The following is a 13,243-nucleotide window of genomic DNA, read 5'->3' as shown; positions in this document are numbered from 1 at the left end:
TCAGTTTGGTAAGTAGAAAGTTACCTTGTGAAATAGCTCACTATATCTGCACTTGATTCATCTAGTTAACTTATATTAAGATAACCTCATAGTAGCTACCATATTCCAGCAGTTCTTTAGAGGTTTGGGTATTTCTGGCTGAGCTACATCTGGAAAGTAGATCATCTTATCTTCAGAGAAGGACAGAGGAAAAAGTCTTACCGCTTTCACAGACCTCTTCATAGCAATGAATCCTGACAGCATCTCCACCTCCACCAGGGCCATGTTACTGGTCCCACGGTCCCCGGTGTAACTGAAGAAAGGTAGGAGAGAAGCACATGAGATACGGAAGGCATCACAGCATTTCCAGTGATGGACTACGGTCCAAATTCTGTTATGCTCTACAGTGATGTGAAAGCACAGAAGCTTGCCAAGCTTGCCTAGCTAATAGGAGAAATGAAAAAGCCCTATGCCCCATCTACTTGCTCAATATGGAGACAGATTGTACAGCAAATGTATGATGCTTAATATTCACACTGCCCTCTACAAAAATGGAAGTTATCTGTGATGTTACAGATTTTGAGTGGACTGGTCTCATTTTCTTGCTTTCCCAGTGCTCTGGGAGCTGCTGAGCTGACTGAGATGGTTGCTGTGGTTATGTAAGCCACTGCCAATGTGTTTCACTTGCTTCCCCAGGCCTTAGCTCTCACTTCATGATCTTCTTGTGATACCAGTGTATAGTTAACTTCTGTTTTGTGTGGAAGAGAGAAAATATGTACTTTGAGGAAAGGGTGAGATTACCCAGGCCTTGGAGATGTCTAAGGGATGATTAACTGAGGAAACGCTAATCAGCAAGAATGTTATGTTGACATTCTTGAGGGAAGCATCCTGATGTATTCCCTTAAATATGTCACCAATCAATGTAATGTGAATAGTTGGCTGAAAAACAAAGATTAGGAGTATTCTAATGTGGACTATCCATGAACTACCGTCATTGTAATAGTAAAAATCATGCCCCTGGGCTGGGAGACACCACCTCAACAAGGGACCCTTCCTCTCTGAGGATATGTAGAATGATTCTCTCATACCGGCAGTTTGCTAAATATGTAACTAATCAGAGGCTAGGGGATTGTACAAACATGTAAATGTATTGATAAGAGATTGTATAAAGAGTGGCTTGAAAAATCCTTAGGGGTGCCAGCTTTGTGGGAAACCAGCTGGTACCCAGTCTTGCACAATTCTGAAATAACCAATATCTTGACGCACCGTGTGGATTGGCTTATTGCACACCAGGAACGAATACAAACATTTTATCAAACAACACTTGTAATCTATAGAGAATAAGAGTCTGCCTGGTGTTTGTTGCCACAGACAGGAGGTATTTAGGTGGTTTTGGTCATACTGCTGGGGCTTCCACTTCTTTCTGCTGAAGGAAGAGCTTTAAGGAATAACATACCTGACAGAAATGTGGATGTCAAGCTGTTTCCTGACACCATCACACTCTCTTGGTACTGTTTGCACATCCAGGACAAAGGCCTCTTCTGTTTTTGGTGGTGGGGTGTTATAGTAGAGAGTACTCTGGTGGAGGAGAAAACATGTCTGTGAAGTGCCCCACAGCTTCCCTGTAGAAGACAAAGGCCTATCTGTGCTTCCAGCTTTTAACAAATCAATAACCAGCAACTAACACAGCTGGCTACAGCTGTGCTTTCTGTTTAGATAAGCTGTGTTCAGCACATAGGGTCTGATACATCCGCCAAACATAACCCCCAGCGTGGAGGCTCAGTTATCTATAACCCAAGGCCCCATTCAGTACAACACTGTCTCATTTTTACTGAAAAAAATAAGTTGTGAGAAAGCACATTAGCTAGAATCCTGCCCATAAGGAGAAAGAAGCCAAGCTTCTTCAAGTTCTCAGAACTTAAGGCAATAGTACCTACTTAGAACCAAACCTCACTTAAAGCGTCAGTGGAAAAACTTAACAGCTCTGTTCATTCTGTATGCTCACCTGTACATACACACAGCCACTGCCAGTCGCCTGTACTGTGTACGTCCCTGGGACTGCAAGAAGAGATGCCTGATGCAGGACCAACTTGTTGTTTCTGTGCACGTGGAACTCTAATGGAGAAGCCTCCTTTCCTTTCACTGTCACATTTACATTTCTCATTTCATGAGGAAACAGGGCTGCATACTGAGCCAGTGCCTGCAGGCTAACAACTGTGTCCTGAAGATAGAAAGAAAGTCACTTTGGTATGAAGCAATGCAGTACAAGATCCATCACACTAATCCAGGCACTACATGGAGAACCACACACCTCATGGCCCTGCATCACGCTGTGATGCGGCTGGGGTATGTGCCATTAAGTGCACAGGTAGCAGGATGACTTCTGTTAGTTGGCAAGGGTGGCTTCAGAACCTTAGGACTGGCAGTCACAGACTTAGGTGATCCCAATTATACCACAGAAAAGAAGGGCTTCCCCACAGCACTCCCCTTCCCAAACAGGGCTCATGTGTGCCTCTCTGCAAAGGATGGATCTGGAGTGACATGCACATGCGAGACACATGCACATGCAAGACACATGCACATCACTCTAGGTACAGTATCTCTCCTTCCCCCGTAACTTACCCCAGATTGTTACCTGTGTAGAAGCAAATCCCCCACGGGCATTTCTTTGTTCACTGAGCCAGCGGACAAGCTTGCTCACTGTGTTTTCATTGACTGCCAAGTCTGGGTTGGAGACATGAGCCAAAAGGATGTAGGCTACTGTCGCAATCATAGAAGAAGAAGATTCTTCACTACTGGAATCTGATGTCAGATGCTCTGCTGTTGCAGGGAGAAACATGTGGAAGAGGAAAATATTAGATCCCTATGAGCATTAGCTCATCCTGTGCCAGTAGCCCTGGAGGACTGGCAGCTTTCTTTACAACATCAGAAATGCCTGCAGCTTTCTGGACCACCTTAGTGTCCAGAAGCCAATCCTTCCTGAGTTTTTTTTTTTTGTTTTGTTGTTGTTGTTTTTTTTTTTGTGTGTGCTCTGAAAGGCCATCTAGCTACGTTAGACTGCACTTCTTCCTTTGAAAGCACAGGAGATCCAGGTTGCATATATGGCCCCAAATCCTCATCAGTTCTTCTAAGAAACTGTTCCTCTGGAACTGATTGGTTCTCAACACAAGCTTTTTGTTTAAAGTGCCGTCCTGGTCTTACTGAGCTCTGTGTATATTGAAAGCTATGTCCTGTTAGTGGTGACAGTGACAAACCACGTCCAATTCCCCTCATCCCAACCGAGGATGAGGGAACCATATTGGTTTTCACTCTGCACCCATGAACTGCTTTCTCAGGGATGTGCTGTGAGGCGGGTGGATTCTGGACAGTGACTAGTTCATTAAGGTCATTAAGTGGTGTAGAATGCATAACTCGACTCTGAGAGCCTGAGGGCATTTTTGGTCTGGCATGAAGACACAACTATTTCTTGCCTTAGAACCTAGTTTTACACTCTTGTAGAAGTCCCCAATGCAAATTATTCCCATCCTACAGTATTTTTGCTGTTTCTGCACTTACCTGGGATAATCTAACAGGGTTCTTCATGCTGAGAAGCTCTAGGACTTACCTGCAGTCAGTTGCATCTATTGTACAATAATTGGTCACTCCTTGAGGGAGAATTGCTGGCAGGCAACTGGAGGAGCAAGACTACCCAGCTGATTTTGTTGCATCCTACCTATACGGTGGATATGCTGGGACAATTTGAGATACTAGTGGGTTTCCACCTATGGTCCAAGCCTACAGGCGCTGAATGCACTTAAGTCAGGTTTAAAGCTTTGCTGTAGTGTTGGTAGAGGGTATCTAAAATTCAGCTAAGAATTTTGATTAAGTGTGCTACTGTAGAAATCTTCTGCAAATATGTGGAAACCTGAAGTACTAAGTCTATTTTCAAAACAAATTTTCACTTTTGAATAAAAGAATCACAAAATCAGTTGTTTGCATAAAACCAGCATAAAGACTTTAGAATTTAGCTTAGGGTCTTTAAAGATTTGTATTACTTCATCATGCTTATCACAGTGGAAAGTTTTCACGAGGCATTTTTGATTTGTTACTTCCAAGGTGACGTAAGCAGAACAATTTTTTCATTAAGTGGTAGAAAGCCTCTGGGAGATACAGCCATAGACAACCTATAGATTAACCTTGATTCTTTAAAAAGCACCAAATTTCTCTTCAAGATCCAACTGTAATCCTGTTAGTGAAGATAACAGAATCCCAGTCACCTCGCCATGGAAGTTATGTCTCCAGCCAACAGAAGGTAGCCCTCTCAGGCAGGGATTCTCCGGCAGACAAACTGGCTGCTGCTGGTAGCTGCTCTCACATCCTCAGACTCAGCAGGCAGGACACGGACACATTTAGACAAGTATAACAAACACTTTCCTTCACTTACAACTCCATTGCTCTTGGCAAGTCATTGCTAGCTATTATCAGTGAAAGCAAGAACCAAAGAAAACTATTGTTTGACCCATAGGCAATTTGTAGTGTTCCATGCCCTAGGTTCTCAAGGGGATATTTTCCAAAGTGCTCAGTAAGTTAGAAGCATCAGACTGACTGAATATCAGTGAGGATGTGCTCCAGTCACTCATTCCATATGTACCTTTTCAGTAGTAGCTCTAGTGTGTGCAATTCTACTCCTTCCACTTCTCACACCTGCCACCCTATTAAACCACCTCGGCAGCTTGAATGGATATGCAGTGAACTACACTGGTAGTTGGTGTGGCTGAAAAATACTGTCTTCTTTTTTCTTCTGTTATTTTTCAGTTCTCGGTGTAGTTCACCATACTGCCATATGAACAGATATGGGGAAGAACTTAATTAAGCCAAGTCAGGTACTGCTGTTACCAGCTGTATCACCATATGCTTAGGTGATTTCAAACCCTACCTGGAATCTTCATTCGGGATAGAAGTCCAGTTGTTTGCAAGTTAAAGAGACAAAAGGAAGAATTGAACTAAAGATTCATAAACCCAAGATCCCTGAGCTGAGTAGAGCAGCAATGTGGAAACTGTCAAAAGGCTTGAATGTCTTGACCAGCAGCTGAATAGCCACAGTAAGGCAAGTTGCCTCTGTGAGGTCTCTTGTATTGTGTATGCATTGCTGAGGAATGATGGGGGCAAGATTTGAAGCCAACTCTTCCTAAAGTGAAGTGAGACTTTGACCCCACAAATTAAATGTAGATCGCATCTGTTCCTTTTGACCAGAAATTTTCTCTTGGGTCCAAGAAATTGTCTCCAGAATTCTCTCCTAAATACTAGAGACCTTTCACAGCTTCAATAAATTATCATTTTCTGACACAAAAGCCAATGTGAGAAAAGTTAAATTTCCCAATCCACTATAATTAAATCCTACCAATATCAGGTCTTAAACACACTCTCTTGAACCCATTCTTCTATAAGGCAACAGCCTACCAGTTTCCTTCTCTAGCTTATCCAGGAGCTGTTGTCTCATCTCCATATCCTTGGTCAATGTGAAGACATAAGCCATCAAGGCCTTGACATAAAGGTTGGTCTCATCAATTGTTATATTCTTGAGGCAATGCAAGGCATTATCCAGCATTGTGTCCTGAGAAAGGAATCCAAACAGAGTAAATTTTCTTTGGGACTTTTTGTTGTGAAATAGTATCAACAACACTGAAGTATCCCATCCTTCCTGCAAGCCCTGCATCATTTTCAGAGACAATTGTTCCCCCTAAGATTATCTGGGAATGGCAAATGCTCTGCTTGCTGCAATTCAGGCCATACACATTCCCCATGGTAAAAATTTCCTTTTGAGCTGATCATGTCCCAAGGTGGGGCATGACAGAGCCTTTCACCTGTCTGAGTACTCCCTGAACCCACAGACCTTGTGAGGAATGATGGGTGGAGCATGCTCCCAAACCCTACAAGAGTTCGAATGTAACTTACATTCTTCTCCAGGTGGAGCTCCACAAGTGCAGCAGTGATATAGGCTGTTAATGAGACTGTATCATCCACACCACCCTGCGAGTCACACAGACAGACATCAGAAAGGGACAAAACCAAACACTGCTTGCATACAAGCATAGTGTGGAATGTTATTGTTTAACCACTGAAACTGCCTATGGATAGCATATTTGCCAGAGTGTAGCAGCATGCTTCTGGACATTCTTGATGTAGGAAGTGAAAAAAATCACTCCTGGCTCATTTCCTGAACATTGCAAAAGTCTGGTCCTGAGAACAGCCTCAGAGCCATGCAGCATAGGCATGCAGTCTAGGCATGCCTTCTCATAGAAGGGAATGAAACAAAGAGTCCATAGCATCATAGAATGGTTTGGGTTGGAAGAGATCTTAAATATCACCTAATTCCAACCCCCTTGCCACAGGCAAGAATACCTTCCACTAGATCAAGTTGCCAAAAGCCCCATCCAACCTGGCCTTGAACACCTCCAGGGATGGGGCATCCACAACCTCTCTGGGCAACCTGTTCCAGTGCCTCACCACCCTCAGAGTGGGGAGCTATTTATTTTATAATCTGTGTTACAAATGGACACTAGAGAAAAGGTTTTATGATGCAGGATACAAGAAGCAATGCAAGTTTACATACAAATCAGTTGACTGTGAGAGGCCACAGGTTAACATGGGTAAACAGGCATGCAAGTATCTCCTTCCCCATCAGAGGACATGCATTCTCAGGGAAGTTTTGCCTACATCGTCAGACATGAGACAAGGCTGCATCATAAATGAGGGGGGAAATTCGGGCTGAGATGCTGTGAAGCATTGTTCACACTGATAGCAGAGTCTTCAAAGTGCAATAGGAGGACACTTTGTTGTGACCCAAAAGATGTGTTCAGACAGAAAGCCCATGTTAAGAAATGAATGAAAGTCAGACAAGGAAGAACAGTCTACATGTACACTCTGGTTTTATTTTGTACTGCATTAAATTTTTAAGAAAAAAAAAAAGTGTAACCCCTTGCTTTGCTAAAACATCAGCTTGTTTTCTTTCATAAATTTGCCTTGTATTTAGTAAGGGTGACTTTGCAATATGATCAGTCTGGATTATTCATACCTTTACAAAAAACAAGAACCCAGGTACTGCCAGAGTGCATGCAGATGTTTGGTACCTGAGCACCAGGGCATGTTCATAGTGCATTTCCAGCTACAGTGCAGGGATCAGTTTTTGAACTGCCAGGCTCCAGGAGAATTTACAGTCGGTGTACACTGCAGGGACAATTGTGTCTTCAGATAATCCCATATTAGAGCACAAAGTCAGGCCCATCTGGACAATCTTTACTGTGGGTCATAAGGCATGAGAAGAGGGATAATCTGGCCAAAGTATTCTAGACAAGCACTAGAGGATACAAATATTTCTCCCTGTGCCTCTAATGTGCCTTGGCACAATCAGCCATGGTGCCATTTGGCTAGAGTAAAAATGAAGAAAACCCAGCAAAGACTAAAGCCTCATGTTGAGGAAATGCATGGTGTTTTAGGCCATGCTTCTTCATTCTGCTCTGGGAAGCTGTCTTGGCTGTGCTAAGCCACGAGGAGATTGCTTTGTGCTACTGTGCACAGCAGAAGAGCCTAGGGAAGTGAGCCTGTCCCTACATTATGTTCCCCCCAATACTACTTCCATGGCTATTGGCCATACCTTCAAGTCATTATTGAAGAGCTTCCCCACACTCTGGAAGCATCCACTGGGCAGTTGGTGCTTCCGCAGCCAAAGCACAGCACCCTGCACATGATCCTTATTGATATAAATGTGAGAGCTGGCCTGCCCAAAGGATCTGGCCACAAAGGCTGTCAGCCTGTGGACAGAGCACAGAGTAATCCTATGTCATAGCCAGGAGCAGAAACAGTAAAGGCAATAGATTTGGGATGACAGCACCAACTCTGGTCACTCACCACGTGTTGCCCTGCGTGTCTGCCTTCCCAAAGGCACTGTAGGAACCATCGTCATGTTTGTAGAGCAGCTGACGCTGGTAACCTGTGAAGACAGGTGCAAGGGCACAACTCTCAGTGTGAAGGCATGTAGCATCTCAAACTTTACCCTTGCTGAAGGAAGCATGGTTTACAGCAAGAGACTTTACCAGTTCCTACAGAGACATTGAACCAAACCTACTACACCACAACGCCCTGTGCATCCCATGGCACCAGTTACCAGTTATCAGTCACCATTGCCCTTCTGCTAATACCATTCTCTTGTGTAAGTTCCCATCTCCCAAACATCTGTCCTAATTTATGGTACAGGAAAGAAAGGGAGATGAAGGGAGTAAACTTCCTATCCATGGGAGGCTGCTGAGCATTCAGTGTAGCAGGTTAAGAGGACTGCAAAGCTGGAATGTGATGTGCATTGCAAAATGAGACACAGATAGTAGCACTGCATTAAATTTAGATTGTACTGGACAGAGCTGACACACCACCATAATAAATGTCCTAAACAAAAGGAAACACTAAGTTATTAAACTCCTATCTATCCCCTATGGCCACTCTTTATTCCAATTAAGCAGCTGATGCCCTCTTTCTACAAGGAAAATGTCTCTGTCTGCCTCAGACTGATAAAAGAACAAAACACAGGCATCATGTTATAATGCAAATCACGTTATAATGCAAATCATTAATTACCCACACCATTCTCAGAAAAACATGCTTAATACCTCAATAATAGCCAGAGACAGAAGTCTTGTTTCTTCAGAAAGATGCTTTACCTTTCTTGAAACAATTTCCTATACTGTGCAGTATCTCCCTTTGGCATAGCTCTGGCAGTGCTTCCTCTCCTGCTGTGAACCCAATAAACCAATGCCCCACACTCCTGATTTATAATACCTTCTTTTTGCAGAAGGAGAAGGAAGGACAATGTTTACCAGTTCTCAGGAAATACAATGCTATATCTTCAATTTCTGGGTCCAATTGTTTAGTCTTCTGCAAGTACTGGAGTATGAAGATGTTTGGTGCAAACTGAACCATGTTCTGTTCACCACAGCCAAAGGGCATCTCAAGCAGCTGACCTAAATTCTGAAGTGCTGGGCCCATGATATCCCCTAAAGTTTGAGGTGGAGAAGATAGAGAAAGAAAAGCACAGGCATTCAGCAATATGAAATGAGGGAACTCACGCCTTCTCCAAACTCTACTGGAATCCTGGAAAAGAGCCAGCTCCTCATTAAACTGAAGCAATTCATATCACACTCAGATTTCTTCAAATCCTTCCTGGATTGCTCCAGCACAGCAAGGGAAGACTGCATCATTCTGGAAGGAGGCAGTGAGAGACATCAGAGGAGATACCCCGTGTCTTCTGCTCCAGCCACCTAGGGATCACCCAAGATCATTCCATATTGAGAGGAATTACTGCTGAAAAAGTTTACTTGATACACATTCTTGAGGCTAGCATTACACCCCCTTCAGTTTATCTTCTGAGGAACTGGGTTGATGCAGCATTAAGACCAAAGTATTATGTAAGGTTTTCCCACTGGGACCCAAGAGCAGGTAAAGCCTTTCTCACCAATGACAGAGAAAGTGGCTCGGCCAGATCCCTCCAGTGTTTCTGCAGGCAGGGTCAGGGAGAATTCTTCAGAGACTGTGTTATCTGAGAAAGGCAAAACCCAGGAATGTATTCAATGGAAGACTTATCACACACGGTGACGGCGGCCTCCTCAATAGGCAACCCCCAGTGAGCATGAGTGGTGAGGGCATGGTGTGCCAGCTGGGTGCAGCAGGGCAGGGCATCCCCTCCACTGGCAGAGCAGGAGGCCCAGGTACACTTTAACCCCACAACCTGGCACCATTCCGTGACTACCTGTGCAGGTCAAGGCATAATGGAACCAGATAGCTGGTTCCAAGTGCAGTCTGCAGGGAACCCATAGCCAAACAACCAAAAACTCCCCCCAAAACCAGCACATGTGAAAGGGAGAGACGCCAATAGCACAGAAGAATGGGAGCTTGCAATGGCAAGGGCCAGCAGGAGGAAGTCTTCACACAAAGCCTGAGGTGCCCTTGCAGAACTGCTTCACCCCTCTGCTGATTGACAAGGAAAGACCCATTGCAGGGGGGATGGAACTAAGGCAGCCTGATCTGCTCCCCCCATAACAACTAGTGAAATTAAAAAAAGGTGACGGGTGATTGTAATAGGAGACTCTCTTCTGAGAGGCACCCTTCTGAAGCACCCATCTGCTGACCTGATCTGCTGACGTGATCTGCTTCTTATAGAAGTCTGCTGCTTACCTGGGGCTCAAATCAGGGATGTCACCAAGAGATTGACCAGACAAGTGGCATTCCACAGGGGTCAGGATTGGGACTGGTGCAGTTTAACATCTTTGTTGGTGACATAGACAGTGGGATTGAACGCACCCTCAGCAACTTTGCCGGCAACACCAAGCTGTGTGGTGTAGCCAACACACTGGAAGCAAGAGATGCCATCCAGAGGGACATGGACAAGCTTGAAAAGTGGGCCTGTGCAAACCTCGTGAAGTTCAACAAGGCCAAGTGCAAGATGATAGGAAAAGGAGTTATGGCTTTAAATTAAAAGAGAGTAGGTTTAGATCAGATATAATGAAGAATTTCTTTACTGTGAGGGTGATGAGGCACTGGAACAGGTTGCCCAGGAAAGTTCACTTCAACTTCACGATCACAGACCTTCATAACACTCCCTCGAAGTGTTCAAGGCCAGGTTGGATGGGCCTTTGAGCAGCCTGGTCTAGTGGAAGATGTCCCTGCCCATGGTAGGAGGGTTGGAACTAGATGATCATTAAGGGTCCCTTCCAAACCAAAACCATTCTATGATTCCATCCTGCTCTCATGATGGACAGCAGTCAGGGATTTATGTTCCATACCTGTAGCACAGAGAAAGGCATTTTGCGTCTTCTTTTGTGATACACCTCCTGGCTGCAGGTGAAGAAAGAGTAGTTCAGAATGGGAAGGCAGGAAAGGAAGTCTCCATGATCCAGTAGGCCTGTTTCCAAGAAAGGGCTAAGCTTCCTCTTGTTAATCGCCTCATGGGATAACTCACTGTCCCCAAGTGTTCTCCAGACTGGGTCTGACTAACCTTCACAAGCAGAGGTTTTATCACTGTGTCTGTCTTTCCTCGCAATGGTGTCACAGCAACGTGGTTATCACACAGATCATGTGAATCTTCTGCCACACTGCTTACAGTGATATTCACTTTGCCTGCAAGAAGCAAAAGGGTACGTTATTCAGCACTTGCAGCAGAGATATCTATGTACAGATGACAGGACCAGACACAGAGGCAGGCAAATTTCACACTTCCTCCCTCTGTTGCCACACATCCCTCTGCTCAACCTCACCCAGTCTGGTGGCTGTCACATTCCACACAAAGGTTTTTGTTTCATTGGCACAGAGGCAGCTGGTGAACTGGCAGCCTGGACAGGCATCCACATTTAGTTCTGGGGTGTCTTTGAGGGTGGTATGCACCTGAGTGTGGTAGGGTGTACAAACACGCATTAGCATAGAGTAAGTACCGGGCCCTGCTCAAATGAGCAAATACCATGGGTCACGAAATATAAGACTGTGCTTTGTGGCCCAGATGCCAGTATCTACATCTCCAGAAGCTCAGAGCTTGCCTTTGGGCTCGAGCTTTTGCTCCAGCAGAGGCTATGGGATTGGGGGAATAGTCACTTGGATACAGTCCTTGAGGTAGTTGAAGACAGTGGCTTTTAGGCTGAAAGTCTCTCCTCGGGTCACAGAGTAGGGCAGTGACAGATCTACAAAGAAAGGCTGGAAGACCCTAAGCGTGGCCAAAGGAGAGAGCCCAAAGCCAGTATCAGCAACACGGAAGGTATCGGTATGCCATTCTGTAATAGTGTCGGGTACAGTAAGTTGGAGAGATGCTTGCCCGTCATCACTACAGCAGGAAGAAAGAGAGGAGAACTTGCTCAGGAGCAGTCAGAATTTTCCAGGGGTCTCTCTGGGGAAGGCAGGCAGAGACTGTTACCAACCCAACAGGGACCAAATCCCAAATCCATGTTTCTGGGAAACGTGTCCGTGGTTCGGGCTTCTCTGTGTCATCTGACTGAGGTACAGAATCAACACGGCCAACATAATTGTCTGCAGAAAAGCAAGTGGTACGTCAGAAAATAGCATGTGTCAGTACAGGTGAAATTGCTTCTTCATTTGCAGGCAATCTAACACAAACCATAAATGACCTGCGACACAGAACAGAGTATGCAGGATTGGCTTTTCAGTGACAATATGACACAGTGTCTATATCTTTGGGGAACACAACTTTAGGGAGAGAGAGTTGGATGGACTTTAGCCTGAGGCTCAGTCTGACAAATCCAGAAAGTTTGGTCTGGATCCAGAAAGGGACAGAACACTTAAATGGAGTCACACTGTTTTAAGCAGTCTGTGAAAATACTGGTAGAGAGCACACTACATTTTCTGTGAAGAGTGCAGAACCCAGGGACAGCCAATAAGGCACAGAGATTTGAGCTTTTATCTGTGATATATAAATCAGGTCCTTTAAACTGAACACAAACATCATTCCTTTCATACACACACAAAAGAGAAACACAGCAGGGTGGAAGTCAGCCATCTCAGCTGCAGCCTGGCTAGGACTGGGAGAGGAGAGCCCCTTCAGTCAAGGAGATGGGCATTTCCATTACTTACCAGTTACACTGTCTTTGCTAGACAACATCTTTTTCCTGAAGTCTCGTTTTATACAGGAAACTGGTTTCTTGATTTTAGTATTGGTTAATATTTTCATGCGCAACATCTGGAAAAACAGTAAGAGAATAAATCAGTGATAAATAAAAGGGAACAGGAATGTTGAAAATACTTGAGATAGCAAGAGTAAGTGAGTTGTTCATAGATGAAACAATTAAAAATGCTACTTGTTCATATGCATATGCATAGACTTACAGATTCACACTCCGGGCAGTGCATGAGGAATGCACTATGCTTACTCATAAGTTTAATCTTTCCCCATAGTCCCTAGGTGAGTGTGGACATGATGGAGAAGAACAAGGCACAGATGACTTTTAGCAATGAAAGTCAAAGCAGCTGAAGTTTGCTAAGAGTAAATTCTTGTAGGCATTCAGGATGGCATACTGGCAATCACTGTCTCAGGAAAAGTTTGGTACAAATGCAGAGAATCACCTTAAACAGATTAAAGACATCAGCTTCACTTTGGTACCACGGTGCTTCCATCCGAGTCTTTTTATGGAGACCAGATTTCTGGGGCAGACAAGGGTATGCATCAAAGTCTTCCAGGTGATAAGGGAACCCTCGTCCTCCAATTACAAAGCTGTCATCAAAGACTGTCTTATACAGC

The 13,243-nt window shown here is 44.5% G+C and overlaps 1 protein-coding gene across 1 annotated transcript in view; it reads right to left on the bottom strand.

The window, feature by feature from the left end:
* LOC106048076 (alpha-2-macroglobulin-like protein 1) overlaps nucleotides 1-13,243 on the bottom strand; it is a 29,129-nt gene that overhangs the window by 2,863 nt on the left and 13,023 nt on the right. The window contains exons 17-33 of the mRNA XM_067005594.1: nucleotides 13,069-13,242; nucleotides 12,580-12,685; nucleotides 11,910-12,018; nucleotides 11,590-11,815; nucleotides 11,259-11,385; nucleotides 11,000-11,121; nucleotides 10,788-10,839; nucleotides 9,461-9,544; nucleotides 8,826-9,002; nucleotides 7,867-7,948; nucleotides 7,613-7,769; nucleotides 5,914-5,988; nucleotides 5,419-5,572; nucleotides 2,615-2,799; nucleotides 1,985-2,200; nucleotides 1,436-1,557; nucleotides 202-292 (exon numbers count right to left, since the gene is read on the bottom strand). Coding sequence (XP_066861695.1) covers nucleotides 202-292; nucleotides 1,436-1,557; nucleotides 1,985-2,200; nucleotides 2,615-2,799; nucleotides 5,419-5,572; nucleotides 5,914-5,988; nucleotides 7,613-7,769; nucleotides 7,867-7,948; nucleotides 8,826-9,002; nucleotides 9,461-9,544; nucleotides 10,788-10,839; nucleotides 11,000-11,121; nucleotides 11,259-11,385; nucleotides 11,590-11,815; nucleotides 11,910-12,018; nucleotides 12,580-12,685; nucleotides 13,069-13,242 — 2,259 coding nt within the window. The remainder of the gene's footprint in view (nucleotides 1-201; nucleotides 293-1,435; nucleotides 1,558-1,984; nucleotides 2,201-2,614; nucleotides 2,800-5,418; nucleotides 5,573-5,913; nucleotides 5,989-7,612; nucleotides 7,770-7,866; nucleotides 7,949-8,825; nucleotides 9,003-9,460; nucleotides 9,545-10,787; nucleotides 10,840-10,999; nucleotides 11,122-11,258; nucleotides 11,386-11,589; nucleotides 11,816-11,909; nucleotides 12,019-12,579; nucleotides 12,686-13,068; nucleotide 13,243) is intronic.

This window comes from Anser cygnoides, chromosome 1 (assembly GCF_040182565.1).
Source record: "Anser cygnoides isolate HZ-2024a breed goose chromosome 1, Taihu_goose_T2T_genome, whole genome shotgun sequence".
NCBI classification, from domain to species: domain Eukaryota; kingdom Metazoa; phylum Chordata; class Aves; order Anseriformes; family Anatidae; genus Anser; species Anser cygnoides.
Note: the sequence above shows the minus strand (reverse complement) of the source record. Positions and strands in the feature narration are given on the sequence as shown.